This window comes from Nicotiana tomentosiformis, chromosome 10 (genome assembly GCF_000390325.3).
Source record: "Nicotiana tomentosiformis chromosome 10, ASM39032v3, whole genome shotgun sequence".
In the NCBI taxonomy this organism is placed as follows: Eukaryota; Viridiplantae; Streptophyta; class Magnoliopsida; order Solanales; family Solanaceae; genus Nicotiana; species Nicotiana tomentosiformis.
In genome coordinates this window covers 18,529,341-18,551,401 of record NC_090821.1, presented here as the reverse complement: position 1 = coordinate 18,551,401, position 22,061 = coordinate 18,529,341, and the positions used below count along the sequence as shown (strand labels likewise).

The 22,061-nt window shown below is 37.2% G+C and overlaps 1 protein-coding gene across 1 annotated transcript; it reads right to left on the bottom strand.

Moving 5' to 3' along the window:
- Nucleotides 1–10,969: 10,969 nt before the first annotated feature.
- Nucleotides 10,970–14,751, bottom strand: LOC104089332 (protein SIEVE ELEMENT OCCLUSION B-like). The gene is made up of 7 exons (XM_009594197.3): nt 14,485–14,751; nt 13,870–13,983; nt 13,126–13,574; nt 12,791–12,903; nt 12,425–12,567; nt 11,874–12,359; nt 10,970–11,783 (listed from the first exon to the last, which is right to left on the bottom strand). Exons 1-7 carry the CDS (start codon nt 14,698–14,700, stop codon nt 11,166–11,168), a joined length of 2,139 nt encoding a protein of 712 aa, XP_009592492.1. The 5' UTR covers nt 14,701–14,751; the 3' UTR covers nt 10,970–11,165.
- Between the last annotated feature and the right edge of the window lie 7,310 nt (nt 14,752–22,061).

Below are 22,061 nucleotides of genomic sequence, written 5' to 3'. Positions count from 1 at the left end.
TAATATGCCTCTATGATCTTGTTAATCACTTGATTAAACTCACGACTATTTATATAGACATGACCTAAGCTAGCTGGATCTTTGTATCACTTTTTTGTATGTTCTGAGATTACTTTATACTTAGTTTAATCCATGAAGTAAGGATGAAATGTATTGACACATTTGTTTCGCTAAAGTGTTATTGCTAAGTTCCAGTATACCGAAGTTCCTATCCCAGATATGCTTAACATGTTTCCCCAATATAATGATATCTTTATCCCTTTCTTGGAGCTCATCTGATGACATTGTTAGTAATACTTGCATAATATGAACTCTGCTAAGTTTCCTTTTGTGTATGCTCTGGTAATCTTGTACTTATTTTTGTTCTTCAGTGCCTCTGTTTGTCCTGATCGCATACATGTCTGCATTGTCTTTGAACCTCTATTAATACTCTTGAATGTTCTAATTGAAGTCATCAACCTATGCTTCTTAATTAAGGTTATTGAAATACATCTCTATTTGAAGTTGCTGACCTGTATCTGTATTGGCACTCTTTAGAGAGTGTCAACTATAGTAATTAATCTGTAGTGTTGTTAACAATCTTCAGGAGTCTTAGCGGTAATTGTTAATCTGCCTTCTCCTAATCCCCCTTATAAGTTAATCGAAGTTGGTGGTCTATATCTTTGTGAATACTTTTAAGAGGTTCAATTGGGGCTGTTAACCTATGTGTGAGCAAGACCTAAGTTAAAACCAATCTTTAACTGGTCTAATTAAAGGTTGTTAGGGCATATGTGTTTGTGTTCGTAATTGTTACAGACTGGGGATATATGCTTTCCTATTCTTAAGATCTATGATCTCAGATTTTTTAATTCTTTAATAGTAGTAATATGATAATATTCCTGCCTCTATTTGTGTTTGGAGCTGATTTCTTTGAACCTGCTTAGCACGTTACTCATAGTGAATCATCCATTTAGCTTTGTAATATGGTTATAACAATATGAATAGGGTGTTTTGTGGTATTCTATATATATGCTTCTATGGCATGGTATCACTGTGGTGTTGGGATTCATATTGAAAGTGCCTCATTGGCACTTAAACCTGTGAGGAAGAATGAGTGTGAGTGGTTAGGGATATTTGGGAGTAGAGTTTAGCTCTTGGTTGGGCTACTCTCCCTGGCACAAGCACTGCCCTGGGCCTTGAGACCCTTAGGAACTTTGAAGTATGAGGGATCCAAAGAGAGCCTTGGCCTTGAACGGAACTCTACCCTTAGCCTCTAATCTATTGACATTCATTACTCCCTTTAGGTTTAGTGTTTAATGACAACGAAAGGTCTTCAATGTGACTCACTTCGCCATAGGTGATTCCACATTAATATAAACTCTTATAATTCAAATTACTATTAGTTGTTATATTTTGTTTAAGTCATTTACCTATATATATTTCATGTATGATTGTATGTATAGAGTATTATATCTAATGACTTTCTCTCTTTCTTTTGAACATGTATAACAATTGGGCCTGTCGAGTTCTCAAAAGAACTCAGGCCCAAATCTGCACCTGCGCACTTGGGAGTCTGGAGCTCACTGCTGTCCGTTTTTGCTCTTTGCTGAGCCTACATTTTTTAGGCCCAAACGAGAGTCCTTCCTTACTCCTCACTGCTTTATTATATTATGTTATTCATATTTTTTTATATGTATATGACACTACACTTATCATATCTGATCAAAATATTTTACCTCATCCTTTGAATCATGTAAGTAACTTAGGCAAGCCCTAAAGAATATAGGATTAAAAATAACAGTAGGCTTAATAGTAATTATTTTTTTATTTATTTGTTAACTATATTTCTCATGTCATTAATCCCGTATGCTTTACTAACAATTCATGGAATTTTGAAGCCAAAATAGCTTAGCAAATGATGGCAATACCTCTTTTCAAACCCAAAAAGATGGAATCCAGAACCGGTCTTTCAAAAGCAAATCTTTTGAAACAAAGTGTTGCCGCCCAGTGAAAAATTTTCAAACGACTTCTTCAAGTGTAGGAATTGAGATTTTGAAAGCAAGGTACATCTTATGCTCATTTTCATACAATATCTTTATTTTATTAGAATGATATAAAACAACCATATTCTTAAAAATACAAATTATATATATAACTATTATCTTCAAAGTCTCTTTTCATAAACTCATCTCCTCTTAAAACTACACATCATCTTTTCAAGTTAGCAAGTCTTAATTTAGATATGTATAGTAAGTCATACCCTTTTAACACTAATTAAGTATAATACAAATAATTAGTCCTAAATTTAGTCTAATTCCTATGGAGCTACCTTAGGTAGATTTTAAGGGGTGCCTAACACCTTCCCCTTAGAAGAACAAGAACCCTTACCCATAATCTCACCGGTTAGCAGACTTGTAAAGAATATAACCTTTAGTAATTAAATAGGTACCCTAGTATACCTTTAAATATTAGGTGGCAATTCTTTTTCATCAACAACAGAAAAATCACAAGTTGAATCTTATCTTGACTAGTGCAAAATAGGGTGCAACACTCATGTGTGCTTACTATTGGGAGTCTTGAGACTAGTGTAGATATCCTACTTCTTGATATGGTAGACTTTGATGTTATTTTGGGCATGGATTGGCTATCACCTTATCATACTATATTGGATTGTCATGCCAAGACGATGACCTTAGCTATGTCGGGGTTGCCTCGATTAGAGTGGAGAGGGACTCATGGCCATTCTTCCAGCAGGGTTATTTCTTATGTGAAGTCTTGGCGTATGGCCGAGAAGGGATGTATAACTTATTTGGCCTATATTAGCCATTCTAGTGTGAAGGATCCTTCCATGGATTCGGTACCTGTTGTGTGTGAGCTTCCATAGGTGTTTCCTGCAAATCTACCGGGGATGCCACCCGCCAAAGATATTGACTTTTGTATTGATTTGGCTCCGGGCACTCAGCCCATTTCTATTCCACCATACCGTATGGTGCCACCTGAGTTGAAGGAATTGAAGGAGGAGTTGAAAGATTTAATTGATAAGGGATTAATTAGACCTAGTGTATCGCCTTGGGGTGCGCCCGTGTTGTTCATGAAGAAGAAGGATGGTTCAATGAGGATGTGTATACACTATCGACAGTTGAAAAAAGTCACTATCAAGAACAAGTATCCGTTGCCGAGGATTGATGACTTATTTGATCAACTTCAGGGTGCCAAAGTATTTTTGAAGATTGATTTGAGGTCTAGCTACCATCAGTTGAAGATTAGGCATCAGATGTCCCTAAGACAGCTTTTCAGACTCGGTATGGGCATTATGAGTTCCTAGTGATGTCATTTGGGTTGACAAATGTCCCAGCAACATTTATGGATTTGATGAACCGGATATTTAAGTCCTACTTAGATTCTTTTGTAATCGTATTCATTGATGATATCTTGATCTACTCCCGCAGTCGAGAGGAGCATGAGTAGAATCTTCGAGTTGTACTTCAGACTCTGAGAGATAATCAGTTATATGCCAAGTTTTCAAAGTGTGAGTTTTTGTTGGACTCGGTCGCCTTTATGTGGCATGTTGTATCAGCCGAGGGCATAAAAGTGGATCCTAAAAATATTTAGGCTGTTTAGAATTGTCCTAGACCTACTTCAGCTATAGAGATTCGGATTTTTCTGGGTTTGGCGGGTTATTATCATCAGTTCATAGAGGGGTTTTTATCTATAGCAGCCTCATTGACTAGATTGACCCAAAAGGGTGCTCCATTCAGGTGGTCTGATGAGTGTGAGTTGAGATTTCAGAAGCTTAAGATAACCTTGACTATAGCCCAGTGTTGGTGTTGCCCACAGGTTCAGAATCCTACACGGTGTATTGTGATGCATCGCGTGTTAGGCTCGGTGCAGTATTGATGTAGGATGGCAGGGTGATTGCATACGCGTCGCGGTAGCTAAAGGTTCATGTGACGAATTACCATGTTCATGACTAAGAGTTGGCAGGCATTGTGCATGCACAGAAGATTTGGAGGCATTACCTCTACAGCGTGTCGTGTGAGGTATTCAGTCTACAGTATTTGCTCAAGCAAAAGGATCTCAACTTGAGGCAGTGGAGGTGGTTGGAGCTGTTGAAAGACTATGATATCACCATTTTATATCATCCTGGGAAGGCCAATGTAGTGGCCGATGCCTTGAGTAGAAAGGTTGTGAGTATGGGTAGCCTTGCGTATATTCCAGTTGGTGAGAGGCTGCTAGAATCAGATGTTCAGGCTTTGGCCAATCAGTTCGTGAGGTTAGATATTTCGGAGCCTAGTTGGGTTCTAGCTTGCACGGTCTCTCGGTCTTCTTTGTATGAGCGCATCAGAGAGCGTCAGTATGACAACCCTTATTTGCTTGTCCTTAAGGACACGGTGCGGCATAGTGGTGCCAAGCAGGTTACTATTGGAGATGATGGGGTGTTGTGGATGCAGGGTCGGATTTGTGTGCCCAATGTTGATGGGCTTCGTGAGTTGATTCTTGAGGAGGCCCACAGTTCGCGGTATTTCATTCATCCGGATGCCGCCAAGATGTATTAGGATTTGAGGCAGTATTATTGGTAGAGAAGAATAAAGAAGGATGTAGTTGCATATGTGGCTCGGTGTTCAAACTATCAACAAGTAAAGTACGAGCATTAGACGCCTGGTGGTTTGCTTCAGAAGCTTGAGATTCCCGAGTGGAAGTGGGAGCGTATTACCATGGATTTTGTTGTTGCGCCCCCACGGACATTGAAGAAATTCGACGCAGTATGGGTCATTGTGGACATGATGACCAAGTCAGAACATTTCGTTCCAGTAGCAGTTACCTATTCTTCAGAGCGGTTAGCTGAGATCTCTATTCGCGAGATCGTTCGTCTTCACGGTGTGCCGGTGTCCATCATTTCTGATTGGGGTACGCAGTTCACATCGCACTTCTAGAGGGCCGTACAACGTGAGTTAGGCACACAGGTTGAGTTGAGTATATCATTTCACCCCCAAACGGACGGACAGTCCGAGCGCACCATTCAGATATTGGAGGATATGCTTCGTGCCTGCGTTATGAATTTTGGGGGTTCTTGCGGTCAGTTCTTGCCACTTGCGGAGTTTGCCTACAACAACAACTACCAATCTAGTATTCACATGGCTCCCTATGAGGCATTGTATGGGAGGCGGTGCCGTTTTCCAGTTGGTTGGTTTGAGCCTAGAGAGGCTCGGTTGTTAGGTACCGATTTAGTTCAGGATGCCTTGGAAAAGGTCAAGATGATTGAGGATCAACCTCGCACAATTCAGTCTAGGTAGAAGAGTTAAGCTGGTCTTAGAGTTCGTGATGTTGAATTCATGGTTGGAGAGAGGGTTTTGCTTCGAGTTTCACCCATGAAGGGTGTGTTGAGGATCGGAAAGAAGGGCAAGTTGAGACCTAGGTATATCGGACCCTTTGAGATTCTTGTGAGGGTTGGTGAGGTGGCCTACAAGATTGCACTGCCACCTAGCTTATCAGCAGTTCACCCGGTGTTCCATGTCTCCATGCTCCGGAAGTATCACAGTGATCCATCCCATGTATTAGATTTCAGCTCAGTCCAATTGGATAAGGATTTGACTTACAAGAAGGAGCCGGTGGCAATTCTAGCACGGCAGGTCCAAAAGTTGAGGTCTAAGAGTTATCCTTCTGTTAGAGTTTAGTTGAGAGGTCAGCCAATCGAGGCAGCCACGTGGAAGTCTGAGTCCGACATGCGGAGTAGATACCCACACCTTTTCACTAGTCCAGGTACCTTTCTATGTCCATACGAGGATGAACGTTTGTTTTAGAGGTGGAGAATGTGATGACCCGATAGGTCATTTTGAGTTTTAGCCTTTATTTTTGTGTTCCAAAACCTCGATTAGCTCCATTTAGCGTTCCTCAATTTTTGAGCACAGTCTGTGTCTTGTTCCGGAAAGTCATTATGTGAAAAATTGAAGAAAATGTGAATTTTTGCCTTAAAAATGATTTGAGTTGACTACGGTCAACATTTTCTATAAACGAACCCAGATCAGTATTTTGACGATTTCGGTGGGTATGTATAGTGATTTTGGAATTGGGTATGCCCAGAATTGAATCGGAAGTCCCTAACTTGATTTAACGTGATTTGTTAAAAACTAATAATTTGAAGGTTTAAGGAATTTTGAATTTTGACCATAGGTTGACTTTATAGCTATCGGGTTCAGATTTTGGTTCTAAGACTTAGTATAGGTTCATTTTACTATTATTAACTTGTCTGTAAAATTTGGTTCAAAATGGAGTTGATTTGACATGATTCAGACGCTCGGTTGTAAATTTGAAAGTTCTTAAGTTTCTTTGAAAATTTCATACATTTTGATGTTCAATCCTTAGTTCTAGGTGTTATTTTGGTGATTTGATCGCGCGAGCGAGTTCATATGATTTTATTACACTTGTGTGCATGTTTGATTTGGAGCTCGAGGGGCTCGGGTGAGTTTCGGATAGGCTACGTGTCATTTTTGGACTTAGAGGATCTACTGGTTTGCTATTATCTAGTGTTTGTCATTTTGTGCTTTGCGATCGCGAAGCTACTCTCGCGATCGTGAAGGGGAAGTTGGGCTGGGGACAGATTCCTTCATCATGAATGCAATGGCTTGGTCGCAAACGCGAAGCACCCTTCGCTAACGCAACCAGCCTCTCGCGAACGATTAGGGTAATGAGCCTGGGAAGGGAACTGTGTGGTGTTCTACGCGAACGCGATCCTAGGACCGCGAACGCGAAGGCCAGGGGGAGAGGCCATTGTGAACGCGAAGATCATCTTGCGAACGCGTAGGCCAGTTGGACCGCAGTGCTTCATGAACACGTCAGGTCTTTCGCGAACGCAAAAAATGACCTGACGCCAGTGACTAAAACAGACCAAAAGTCGGGATTCATCCGATTTTTCACCATTTTCAAGTTTGAGCTCGGCCTAGAGGTGATTTTGAAGAGAATTTTCATCCTCACTTCATAGGTTAGAAGATTTTAACTGGTTTTCTTCCATTTCCATAAACACCCATTGATTTTAACCTTTAATCTATGATTATTTATGGTAGAAATTAGGAATTTAGGTAGAAATTGGGGACTTTGAGAATTTGAGATTTAGACATCAAATTGAGGTCAGATTTCAAAACTAATCACATAATCGGGCTCGGGGGTGAATGGGTAATCGAGTTTTGGTCCGAATCTTGAATTTTGACCAAGCGGGCCCGAAGTTGACTTTTGTTAATTTATTCCAAAATCATTTAAGAGTGAATCTTTTTCACTCGTGGGTAGTTTCTAAATCTTATTTTGAATTGTTTAAACTATATTTGGTTAGATTCGATTGGTTTGGAGGCGAATTTTAGAGAAAAGGCCCCGGTTGAGCTTTGATTTGATTGCGGAGTGAGGTAAGTGTTGGATCTAACCTTGACATGAGGGAATTAGGAATTTTTGAACTATGTGTTGTGTGGATTATGTGAGAAACGGTGTATATGCGAGGTGACGAATGTATATATGCCATCAAGATATTTATTTCCATGTTTTCTCGTTATTTCATGAATTATCTTATTCAATGCCTTAATTATTACATGCTTTGTTTCACTTTTATGCCGTAATTGTTATTTGTCATTTAATTATTCTTGTATTAAATTGTTCGTCTGTTCCATAACTCTGTGCTTATTTGCTACTTGCCTTAACTGTTTTACTTGAACACCTTAATTGTCACATGCTTTACTTGTCCTACTATTTTTGTAATATTTGTTACATTCTAAGATGTAGTTTCATTTGCCTGAGTCGTTGAGTGTGTTAGACACCGATAAACTTACAAAGTAGAAACTTCGAATTTTAAGGATTCTTGATTATTACATGGTCCTTTATTGCCTTGCAGTTTTACTCTTTGATGTAGAAATTCTTGTAAATTGAGTTATTGGATCGTTTATGTTAATTAAAATTGTTTGGGGATTGAGTTGCACGCTGCCACGGAAATTGAAAGATAATGAATTAAAACGGTGGAATAAGGGTGGATACTTGATGTTGATAAATGATGATATGGTGGGATCGGGTTGCATGTCGCAACGGATTGTACGTGGATACTCGATATTGATAAATGATGATATGGTGGGATTGGGTTGCGCGATGAAATGGATTGTATACGTGGTACCTGATATTGATAAAGGATGATATGGTGGGATTGGGTTGCGCCGCAACGGATTGTGTGTGTTGTGCTTGTTTATGTTGTTGTGTTAGTTTCAGCATTTTTATATGAGATTACGAGACTTGTTATTCTTGGCTTTCTAATAGTGAGGTTTGAGTTCATTTTCACAAATTAATTGTTTTACTTCTATTCCCTGCTTTTCCTTTACTACTATTACTATTATTTTTACTATTACTATTATTATTACTATTATTATTATTATTATTATTATTATTATTACTATTATTACTATTATTACTATTATTATTATTATTATTATTATTATTATTACTATTATTATTATTATTATTATTATTATTATTATTATTATTACTATTATTATTACTATTATTATTATTATTATTATTATTATTATTACTATTATTACTATTATTACTATTATTATTATTATTATTATTATTATTATTATTACTATTATTACTATTATTATTACTATTATTATTATTATTATTATTATTATTATTATTATTATTATTATTATTATTATTATTATTATTATTATTATTACTATTATTATTACTATTATTATTATTATTATTATTATTATTATTATTATTATTATTATTACTATTACTATTATTATTATTATTATTACTATTATTATTATTATTATTATTATTATTATTATTATTACTATTATTATTATTATTATTATTATTATTATTATTACTAATATTATTATTATTATTATTATTATTATTTATTATTATTATTATTATTACTGCGTACATGTTATTGTAAGTGGCCCGCTTTAGCCTCGTCACTATTTTGTCGAGGTTAGGCTCGGCACTTATAGAGTGAGTACATGGGGTCGGTTGTACTCATACTACACTACGCACTTCTTATGCAGATACCAGATTCAGTTCTAACTACGTTCAATAGCTTTTGCTCGGATTCAGTCGCTGACGGAGACTTAAGGTACAACTGCAGCGTTCGCAACCTTGAAGTCCCATTCCTCCCTTTCTTTACTGTTTTATTGAGTTTCAAAATAGTGTACTTTGTTCACACCATGTTTGTAACATTCTAGATGTTCATGTACTAGTGACACCAACTTCTGGGTTATGTTTAGACTTTGTTGTTCGATATTATTTTACTATACTTCAAACTTATATCGTTTTCATTGTTAATATCTTGTTATAGATTGTTAAAATTAGTTAATTTTCTGTTCCACATCGGCTTGCCTAGTAAGTAGATGTTAGGCTCTATCATGACCCCGATATTGGAATTTCGGGTCGTGACACCATGAGTATGTAATTTGATATCCATTGTTCATGTATATATATTCTTGTATATATATGTTTTTTGTGTGATATGGACTGGACTGATAGCACGTGAGTGATCCGTGCGTATCCGAGTTATTGGCACGTGAGTTGTCCGCGGTTACTATTATTGGCACGCGAGTTATCATGTGATTATTATTGTTGGCACGTGAGTTGTCCGTACAACGTGTGGATAAGTATCCACCCCCCTAGGGTCACCCTCTCATGTTTCTCTCTTGATGGTGTACAAGCAGGTTGTGAGAGACTGACGGGTTTCTTGTTGATATGGATTTTGGTAAAGTTAATTATTGGTTGGACTTTGCAGCTCTTCTCTATTTGCAAATTCCTTGGATGTATACATGATTTTATTGCATCTCTTTTCTATTTGCTAGATTCGGAGTGTATACATGCCTTTATGCATATCTTCTCAATATGCTACCTTACTTGATGAGATGAGAAACGGTACATATCTTCTCTATATGTGAATCTGTGTGACTTGACTTGTTTAATCATGCATATCTTCTCTATATGCAATTGTTGAAGGATTACATGGTATTTCACGCATATCTTCTCTATATGCATGTTTGATGATTTAATGATATTGGTCGCATATCTTCTCAATATGTTGGATTGTTAACTAACTCAGGACTTAGCACATTATCTCTTTGTGCACCGATGTGGTCTTATATGTGTTATATGATTAGATGGCACCATTGTTGTGTACTTGTGAATCAGGAATGGAACAAGTTATTAGCGAGTATCATTAATAATTCTTGCTACTATTACCTCGCCGAAGTTAGTTATGATACTTGCTGAGTATATAGGGTCGGTTGTACTCATACTACACTTCTGCATCTTGCATACGTATTTTGGAGTTGGAGTTGTTGTGGATGACGAAAGCTGACATTGAAGATATACCTGCTTTTCGGATATAACTACCACTTGTTCTAGTTGGTAGTTTTGGAATCGTATTATATTTATGTATATTCTAACAGACGTTGTATTTATTTTTGTACCAGTTTTGTAAATCTAAATCTTAGTGACTCGTGACTTGTACTACCAATCCTTGGGATATTGTATGGAAATTCAGTTATTTCATTTATTGATTAGTTATGATCTTCATTAGAATTGTGTAATTGTTGTTTGGCTTACCTAGCGGGCTGGATTAGATGTTATCACGACTAGGTAGAATTTGGATCATGACAAATGTGGACGTGTGTGTCCTTGGAAGAAGTCATCAAAGCCTAAGGGAAAACTGAATCTCCATTCTGTTCGATCCGGGTGATTCCTTCTTCATGTTAACACCCTTGTAGGCAAGAGTGACCTTTATCCGCGGTGGGGTGGGGTGGGGTGGGGTGGGGGTATTGATACAATATTTCAGTGTGCTGGGAATATTATATGGCATAAGCTGGTAGAATATACTAATTAGAGCATAAGTATTTTGAAGCAAATTCAGTTTGGCAAAAATACTAATATCTGGGACAGAATAAACTAAGTAGACCAGCCTTGTCATTGCTATGACACACTCAAGTGCATTCAAGAGCTCCCAGAAAAGTGAGCATTAGAATTTCAGAGAGTACATACAATAATTCAATGAAATAAGACAGTAAGGAAAATGATGGTATAAGAAGCACCATTTATTTTTGGGACTAGATGATGAAAATCCTGAACTTGGGAACAGAAAGTAATCAAGTAGAATGCATATCTAGCAACTATTGATAGTTCCCTCAATCGGTGCAGCAACGATACATGAAGAACTTATCCATTTGTCTCCCACATTCAGCACAAGTTATCATTTCCGGAATGTCCACATCAAGTCCCGGAAGAATTAGGCGATTGCAGTGCTGAGGAGTGTGCAGATGGAGAAAGTAATCAATTAGAGCTAACACAAATCCCTTTTCTCTAGCATCTTCTTCCCAAACATGAAAATCTTCCAAAGTCTTAGTTATTACTACACTTTTGGCTCTGGCCATCTCAAATGATCCTCTGCTAATGACTGCCCATCCTTGATCACTCCCATCAAAACTCAACATTGTTAACACTTCTTGCATTATCTTGTCATCTTTGATTGTTTGTCCTAACTGCATTTTTGAATAGAACATACTCTCTAGTCTTGTCCAAAAGTACCAAACTGACATCACATCATCCAAGCAATAACTTAGATTTTCTTTTCTTATAATGCTATTGATCCTTCGAACTCGGTCCTTGTTGTTGCTCTTTCCAACATAGATCATATGCAGATCAATGCCAGCTCTGTGTGCCACACTTTTAGCAGAAGTTGTAAATTTTTCTATCCATTCGACGTCTTCTCCTCCATATAGACAGATATACTTCCCAGCCGTCATCTGATCATCAAATTATAGAACACATATGTGAGACTAAGTAGAAGAAGAAACAGAGGATCAACAATTAGAATTTTGTTTAAACAAAATTACCCATTCAATAATATTTTGATCAATGCCATCAACGACTAGCTCAAGTCTCCAAGACTCAATGCTCCAGAGCTCTTCCTGTTTGGCCATAGTGAATGGATAGGCCAAATTTCCCCAAATCCAAGCCATGTGGATTGCATTTTGACATACTACTTTACCTTGTTGAGGATCTAAGGCTACAAGCATCATTTTCTTAGAGAAATGCCACCTTTCTTTGACATACTTGATAACTGCTGGCTCTAGCAAAGAAGGATGGTGCAATGTGAACCAAGGCATACGTGCTTGTAGTTCCTTAAATTTGTGTTCGTACCCTTCGTTCCACTCCCTTGATCTATCCGAAATCGGAAGCCACACTATTTCGTATTGCAGTTCTGACCTGCCCCTTGATTCATTGTAGATAGTGGCAAGTATTAATACCTCTTCTGGGGTAATATCAAGATCAGATATTAGCAGCAAGACGGTCTTTCTTCTCAGCACGTCAATACTGGCCTGTGACAAGTCTTTATAATCAAGAAACTTCTTAGAGAAATATATAAGGAGAATACTGAACATACCCTCGTGTGCATAGTTCCAACTTCAAGTGGCAGTAAATCATCTTTGATGTAGATAAGTGCTTTGTTGATCTTCATGTTGTCGAATTGGGTTGTCTCGAATAAGTGCACAAGCATTTGATAATACTCGGTATGTTTCTTCTCCTCTGCATTTGACGACATAAGCCCTTTAGAAAATTCCTACTAGCCATGATTTCTCAAATATTACTATATCGATTAATCATCAACTCTCCGCCCTTAAAGATCATAGTAAAGCTTTGATATTTATTCTAATCACATTCACTCATTGTTCTACCTTCTGATCTTATAATGTGTTTATTATTTACTGTCTATGCAATTTCATTTCCTACAAAGATTAAATTAACTCACGAATATGTTCATAGCAACGCTCCAATTCAGCTCTAAGGTGATCGCTAATGTTGTTCAGCTTGTGCGTGGAGCTTGACATTTCCCATGTGTCTGTTGTAGTAGCTGATATGAACCTGCATTTTTACATGAACAAAATTCTTTGTTTCTCCACAAATTGGCCGAAATTTGTAAGATAAAAAAGAAAGGAAACGAAAAGAGATGGAAGAATTTGTGTAGTTAATTAAGAGGTTAACTTCTATAAGATCACCTGAAAAATAAGGCATGCCACATGCTACAGCAAATTACATTAAAATTATTTACATCGTTAAGTTAAATTAAATGCATAGTAGGCTTACTCATAACTCATGCCAAGAAGGCTAGTGAGCTGGGAAGCACAAGCGACAATACTTTTTATGGTCCAATAAACTGCAGTAGGGAAGTAAGCAATAGCCACAGACATAGGTGGTTGATCTTCGGAGATGTACTGAGATGGAAGTCTCTTGAATTCAATTATGCATTTGGTTATGTCCAAAATAGCTTTGAGGAGGTTGTTGATGGCATCAAATCGCGACTTGAGAGCAGCAGCATGTTCAATTATATCAGGTAGCTGTTTCAACAGAGCCACCATTTTGGCCAAAGGCTGAGTAGCAAACTTTTGAGCCACCAGCCAGAATTCTCCATATATTATGGAAAATGATGCCAAAGTTAAGACTAGTTTTGCATCCCAATGATAACTAGAGAGCATCCCTAGGATTTCCATTGTTGTTGCATGGGCTTCCCCTCCTCCCGAGAACTTGCATGTCAACTGAAAATAATGTGGGCTCATAGTGTTAAAGCCAAAATAAATTTTAAAAATAATTATGAGTTTAAGTTATATGCACTGACAATATAAAAAATATTTACACAATCATGTCACTTATATGTAAATACAAGTAACTCTCTATCATAAGTGTTAATTGGGTAACCTAGTATAAATGACAACTAACTACACTAGTATGGCAATAAATCGATACATTCCCAGCGTATTTAACAATAAAATTGCACTCATTTTTTTTTTTTTTTGGGTGACTACAGATTACTACAAAAGAGGAGAGTATAACCTGGCAGGAGACTTTGTGCATGATATAAGCCAATCCTTCAAGATGGAAGCTGTCAAAGGTAAATGAGGTCTTCTCTTCTAGTTTTGATGTTTCCATGCTTTCACGATGACCATCCTGATTATATATAACAATAACAGCAAAAGTTAGTGTTGCTACAAATTGCAATCAATCTACTGAATAAAAGCAAGTAAGACTTCTCTTCATGTAGCAAGCAGGTGTTCAGAAAATTGTACTGGCACAAAAACAGAAAGCTAGGGTAGGAGGGAAATATAAAAGAAAGAATAGGTTTAAATTATCAAGTCACTTAAAATATAATTAAAGATAATTACCTATAACAAGTAAAATTAGTAAAATTAAACCTGAAAAATAGATATACATTGGATAAAAAAGTTTTACGCCATCAAGTCACCTTTACATGTTGTCACAGGTAACTTGCCTTATTTGAAGGAAGCTTACCTGGCCTGTAGATATCATCATTTTTATGACCAAATAGTGTGACAAAAAAATTTGCACTGATAATATATACTTATAAGTTAAACTCTGAAAAATAAGGCAATAATAACCTTCTACAACAGGCCAGGTTATATAGCACTGATTGTCTAAACATCCATTTACCTGTAGAACGCCATCAATGGCAAGGAAAGCATGCTGAAAAATCTCCTCAATGACTTGAAGGATGATGGCCACATCGACTTCACGACCATTGGGAGAATGAGTATCCAGGATTTTCTTGGACATTGCATGATCATCTGACATTGAGAAAACTGGACGTTCACGCCTAGTTACTGGCTCAGGCTTAGCTGTAGATGACACCAAAGAATGACTAGCCATTTTTTACTTGCAATAATTAAGGGGGAAATAGAAAGAAAATAGTGAGTTTGCTGAGATAGTTTGATAATCGTCACTAAGATATAAATAGTGATGAAAAATTAAGATGGGAATAAAGGTTGACAGTTAGAGTCTATTTGGAAAGCCACCCACTAATTGAAATTGGTATAATTACTAGGGTAGTAATTATACAATATAGGAGTAGTAATTATGATGACCTGTTTTTTTATCATAATGTAATTACAAGCGTATTGTTTAGTCGTACAAGTGTAATTACATAGTTAGATTAAATTTTAAATGAAATAATTATCAAAACTTAAAAGTTAATATAATATATGCCTATAAATGATTTTTCATAAGTATAAATGATATTAGATTTGGTATTTAAGATGCATATTTTTTCTTGAATATACATTAATTAGTCATCATATATTTATAATTAATATTGTAAAAATAATTGATATATACTTTCCAAATTAATAATATTTAGTTTAATTAATTATAAAAACTAAAAACATACGTTTTGTAAGAATATCATGGAATGCATGTTTGATAAAATAAATTAATATTTATAAATATAATGTCATAACATTATTCAAAAGTTTTACAAAACTAATCTATCAATTCTAACTAAAAAATGAACAACATGCAATGTGAAATAACAAGCCAATACTACTAAAATAAGTAAATTGGAACCATAAATATAACACAATTTCAAAATCCAAAAAAAAAAAAAAAAAGCTTAACATATGTCAAATTCCAACATAATAAAAATAAGTTCAAATAACTTTAAGATTAGGAAACATAATAAGTTTATAACCTCAGTCAACAACGAAATTCTACTTTAATAACATCACTCTTTATATGCCAAGTTTGTTAATAACTCATTATATTAGGAGATGTAGCTTCAAAAACTAGAATAATAACGCAGTTATGCTAAATGAAGAAAATAAAATAAATAAGAAATAAAATATATGAGCAATTACATAAAAATAAAAAGTTATAAAAAATAAAAACAAAAAGGAAAGCAACTAAAAAGTAATCTTGTAATTACACAGTGTAATTACCACGAATTCTCACCTCCCCTTGAGAATTGGAGAGTGTAATTACACATCTTCAATTACCCTCAATTCTATACTTATTAAGTAATAATTGACTAGACAAACATGTTAAATTATGTAATTACACTCAAATCCAATTCTTACTTGCTTTCCAAACATAACGAATCAAGTACCTTGCTTGTAAGAGGGATGAATCAGTCAAAAGGAGTTTCAAAATTGGATAAGAAATTAATTAGTTACGCATGGTGGTCCCTTGGAAATTTCTTTACAGGGTTAAAGTAGAGAATATGTTTTTGCCATCGATTTCAACAAGACTCCAGATCTGATTGTCTTTTTAAATAATCTTGATTACCTAAAGAATTTTGAATCTATGATAAGGATGTGCATTGCTTGCTTGTCGCAGCTAGTAAGGTTTGAGATGCGGCGACTCTCTTATTCATATAGGGAAATTTTTATAGACTTACATCCAGAATTACCTTTTTAATACTGATAGTTCTTGTTGTTTGAGATATATTATAATATTGAATTTTGTTAGTTTGATATATTTTTTTGTGACGAAGTATTTAATAAAATTGTATACTCTTTCGAAATGGCTCTTTATGGCATTATTTCTACGTAGATGATAGGTTAAAAACTCAAACTTCTCCTCGAATATCTTTATGTTATAGAATTCGTGTCCAAGTATTGGCGATTGATCTCTTCAAAAGATAAGAAGATATAAAGGTAAATTTGCACTATATATATGCTGTAACTTCAAACTTAAAAGAATAATAACAATGTGTGGAAAAAGGAAGTAAAATAACATATGCAAAGACTGCAATCTCACTTCAGCCCTCAGTAAGACAACTCACTAATTTAGACTTGAGTGACTAGGCTAGCTATTTCACTGCATGCAGCGACAAAAAGGAAGCGAAAGTGAGAGATGGTTACTTGAAGGGAGTGCCAAATGTGAATTTCATCTTTTGCTTTACTGAGAAAAATGCTAAAGCTGAATTATTAAAATCTAACTTTCTTTTACGAGAAGGGTACTTGATTAAAGGATAGGCGAATACGAATTCATCTTTTGCTTTGCCGGGGAAAGACTGCAAAAACTAATAAGTACTGATTATAAAAATCCAACTTTCTCCACAGTTGGTACTGATGTCCTTTTGTAGACTTATAATAATTTCTTTAAATAAATGTTCTCTCTAATAGTTTAAATTTTAGACATTACAATTTACACAATTCAGGATAACATCAAATTGGTCAGCGTCCTAGTTTTACCTTATCCATATTTAACCTAAAAACACAAAGTAAGCTTATTTATTCAATGGAGTGGATATTTCTGTAAACGTAAAATATAGTAAATAAAAATGTTCTTCATCTTTGAGTCTACGAAGGGGAAAAAATATTCCGGAGTTATGGGTTAGCTAACAATCCTGTTGAGTCTTCCATTTAAATTGTCTGATTAATTTATCTGGTTTTATTGATTCATGATTAACATGGTTAATGATATTTAGTTTAAAGTATGTATATTTATATGCATATCGCCTCGCATTTTACTCAAGTTTCGTAGATTTCGGATGTGAAATGTAATGATTTGTGTTAATTTGTGATGTTTTTATGTGTAAGAATCATCCAGAGGCAATATGAGACGAAGGTACGAGATTGAAGGCAAAAAGGAGCAAAATGGAAAAAATGCCACAGAGTAGAGCCCAGGCTAGCGTAGGGCGCTACCTGTGGCGCAGAAGTCAGAAGTGAAAACATCCCAGCGCCAGGGTTAGCGCCCTACGCTACCCTGGGCATTGGTGACGGGAAAGTTCTCCTAGTTCGTCCGGGACAAGGTTATTTCGGCCCAAGACCTCCCCCCCCCCCCCACAACTCGTATAAAAGCAAACCTAAGCTTATTTTGTGAGGGGATACGCCACTTTAAGGGAAAAATACACACGAGAAACATCCGAGGAGCGAGGATATCTCATTTTTCTTTATCTTTTTTTAGTATTCTCAATTATTCAACACTTGTGAATTTGTTTTGATCTTATCATGAGTAGCTAAAACTCATAGTTCTGGGGTTGTGATTTAGCCATGAATATTGTTGTCTGACGTTGTCACGACCCCAATTTCCTCCGTAGGATGTCATGATGGCACCTAGTATCTAAGACTAAGTAAGCCTAACATACACACGGAATATAACTGAAATATCAAATAAAATCTTAAATACTCAATAACTATATAAAATAAACTTTGTTTCTCAACATATACAATTTTCCAAAATCCGGTGATAATAAGTCATAAGCTCTAAATAGTAGTACTGAATATCCCTATACATCAATGTCTATAAATGGATAAGGAAATATAATACTCTAGGTAGAGGGGGACTCTGAGTCCTGCAGACGCCGACAGGTATACCTTGAAGTCTCCGACGTTGAGCTCTCGCTATTGCCTGGACTGATAGGAGGTACCTGGATCTGCATAAAAAGATATACAGAAGCGTAGCATGAGTAGACCACAACGCTACCCAGTAAGTGCCCAATATCACAACTTGCTAAAGAAATCAACAACAACGGTGTTTTCACAATAAATAGTCTATGGCTCAACCATAATGTACACAAGAGTCTCAACAATAATAATCGGAAGTGAATAACTCAACAAGAATAGTATTTCACAACTTAACACTTTGCTTCAATATGAATCACGACCTTTATAACTCAATACCAATCTCAACAACAAGATATTCCAAGAATAACAATTTCAAGTAAGAATTGAACGGTTATAATGAATATGGAATAAAGAAAACAAGAACTTCAACTAAACATGTAGTGCAATTAACAAGTAAGATAAGACAAGTAGAGCATGTGAAATAGACTAATGATGATGAAGATAACATGTTAAGATAGCTCAATTAAGGCATGAAAGGAATCTACATAGCTAAAATCAGTAAAATTTCATATTTAGCCCGTGTATAAACTCGTCACCTTGCATAAACGGCTTTCACACATCACAATTATCACAAAATAACACCAACCCTAAGGGGTAATTTTTTCACACAAAGTTACACAAGATACTTACCTAAAAACACGCTAACTCAATCCACTAGTAGGCATTTCCCTCGATTCCAACTCTGAACGGCTCGAATCTAGCCAAAATAACTTCATAACATAAATATAGACTATAGGAACCTATTTCGAACAATAAAATTACGATCTTTGCAAAGAAATATAAAGTCAACTCAAAAAGTTAACCCAAGCCCGCGTCTCGGAATCAGACCAAAATTACAAAATTCGAATACCCATTCGATAACTAGTCCAACCATACAAGAAATCCGACCTCAAATTGCTTTCCAAATTCCCAAATATTAGCCTAAGAATTTTCACAATTGTTTCCTCAAATTTCCAACTCAAAACACTAATTAAATAATGAAAACAACACTAGATTCATGAAATATAGTCCAATCCGAGTTAGAATCACTTACTCCAACGATTCTCTTGAAAATCTCTCGAAAAATCGCCACAATGAGATCAAACCCTCAAAATTAGGTCTTTTCTGCCTAGTGATTCCGCATCTGCAGACACCCAGTCGCCTTTGCGACGCCGCACCTATGGGAAAACCATTGCAGGTACGGTTCAAACTTAATCCCAGAAGACTGGCACCTGCAGACCCCTTATCGTTTCTGAGCAAGTGCTTCTGTGGACACTGTCCGCTTTTGCGATCTAAGGCCTCCCTGGCCATATCCGCTTCTGTGATGCATTCCCCGCATCGACGAGTCCGCTTCTGCGGAACATGGACCACACCTACGATCCCAGCTGTCCATGAAAAAACTCGCTTCTGTGGCTCGAGGGACGCTCCTGTGGCGCCGCACCTGCGACCCAAAATGTGCAGGTGCGATTGCACTAGAAGCATCAGTGCTTCAGTAATGCACCAAGTCCAATTTTGATCTGGATTCAATCTAAATCACACCCGAGGCCCTCCATACCCCCTATGAATATACCAACAAGTTCCAAAACACATAACGGACCAACTCGAGGCAAAAAATCACATAAACAACATCGATTCTACGAATCACAACCCAATTCAACTCTATTGAAACTATGAACTTCCGAATTCCAAAACTAATGTCGATTCATACCAAAACAACTTCGAATGTTCCGGGGACAGCTTTCCGGACTAGATTTGGGCAATATGAGTTTTTAGTGATGTCCTTCGGCTTGACCAAACACCCCGGCGGCATTTATGGATTTGATAAATCGGGAGTTCATGCCATATCTTGACTCATTTATCATTGTCTTCATTTATGACATATTGATCTACTCACGTAGTATGGAGGAGCACGAACAACACTTAAGAGTTGTGCCTTATACCTTGTGGGAACATAAGTTATATGCCAAGTTCTCCAAGTGCGAGTTCTGGTTAGATTCTGTGGCATTCTTTGGGCATGTTGTATAAGGTGAGGGTATTAAGGTAGATCCCAGGAAGATCGAGGTAGTCCAGAGTTGGCCTCGTCCTACAAGAGGGACTACGATCAAGATTTTCTTAGGTTTAGTAAGTTATTATCGTCGGTTTGTAGAGGGATTCTCATCTATTGCAGCACATTTGACTTGATTGACCTAGAAGGGCGCTCCGTTCAGATGGTCTAATGATTGTGAGGCGAGCTTTCAGAAGCTCAAGACCGCATTGTTTATAGCATTGGTGTTAGTGTTGCCCTCCGATTCAGGAATGTATACTGTGTATGGGCCTGGGTTGTGTATTGATGCATGAGGGGTGAGTTATTGCATATGCTTCACGCCAGCTGAAGCCCCACGAGAATAATTACCCTATACATGATTTAGAGTTGGCCGAGGTAGTTCATGCTCTCAAGATCTGAGGCATTATCTTTATGGGGTGTTCTGCGAGGTTTACACCGATCATCGCAGCTTGCAGCATTTGTTTAAGCAGAGGGATTTTAAATTGAGGCAACATAGGTGGCTTGAGTTACTGAAGGACTATGATATTACCATCCTTTATTATTCGAGCAAGGCGAATATGGATGTGGATTCCTTGAGCAGAAAGGCCGAGAGTATTGGTAGTTTGGCATTCATTTCAGCATAGGATAGTCCATTGGCTTTGGACATTCAGTCCTTGGCTAACAGACTTGTGAGGTTCGATATTTCAGAGCCAGTCGAGTTCTTGCATGTGTTGTGGCTCAGTCTTCATTATTTGCGCGGATCAAGGCTCGATAGTACAATGATCCGCACTTGTTGCTTCTTAGATTGACGGTACTACAGGGGGGTGCCAAGGAGGTTACTATCAATGAGGATGGTGTTCTGCGACTCTAGGGTCGCCTATGTGCTCCTAATATTGATGGCTTGAGGGAGAATATTCTAGAGAAGGCACACATCTCTCAGTATTTTATTCATCTAGGCGCCATGAAGGTGTTTCGTGACCTGAGGTAGCATTATCGGTGGCGGCGGATGAAGAAGGACATAGTTAAGTGTGTAGCGAGATACCTAAATTGCCAGCAGGTTAAGTATGAGAACTAGAGGTCGGGTGGCCTACTTCAGCAGATGGTTACACCAAAATGGAAATGGGGGCGCATCACTATGGACTTCATAGTTGGGTTACCGTGCACGTTGAGGAAGTTTGATGCCATTTGGTTCATTGTCGACAGGCTAACCAAGTCGGCACACTTTATTCCAGTAATGACTATGTACTCTTCAAAGAGATTGGCCCAGATTTACATTCAGGAGATTGTCCGGTTGCATGGTGTGACTGTTTCCATCATTTCATATAGAGGCCCTCAGTTCACTTCGCATTTCTGGAGAGCAGTACAGAACGAGTTGGGTAACCGGGTAGAGCTCAGCACAACCTTTCATCCGCAAATCGACGGGCAGACGGAGCGGACATGTCAGATCCTGGAGGATATTCTCAAAGCGTGTGTGATTGACTTCGGATCGCAGTGGGATCGATTCTTGCCTCTGGCCGAGTTTACTTATAACAACAGTTATCAGTCCAGCATCGAGATGACTCCATTTGAGGCTTTATATGGTCGGCATTTTGTTCGCCCATTGGATGGTTTGAGCCCGGCGAGCCTAGGTTATATGGCACTGATTTAGTGAAGTATGCCTTGGATAAGGTAAAGTTGATTTAGGAGAAACATCGCACAGCACAGTCTAGACAGAAGAGTTACGCGGATCAGAAGGCACGTGATTTATCATTTATGGTGGGCGAGAAGGTTCTCTTGAAATTCTTGCCGATGAAGGGTATCATGAGGTTTGGGAAGAAGGGAAAGCTGAGCCCGAGGTTTATTGGCCCATTTGAGGTATTGAGGCGAGTTGGGAAGGTTGCTTA

Excerpts from the sequence above, each read along its gene's own strand:
- LOC104089332 (XM_009594197.3), bottom strand. The coding sequence starts at position 14,700 with ATGGCTAGTCATTCTTTGGTGTCATCTACAGCTAAGCCTGAGCCAGTA. Across the intron at positions 13,984-14,484 it reads CCATTGATGGCGTTCTACAG|GATGGTCATCGTGAAAGCAT; the intron begins GTAAATGGATGT and ends ATATATAATCAG. Across the intron at positions 11,784-11,873 it reads ATCAAAATATTATTGAATGG|ATGACGGCTGGGAAGTATAT; the intron begins GTAATTTTGTTT and ends TTTGATGATCAG.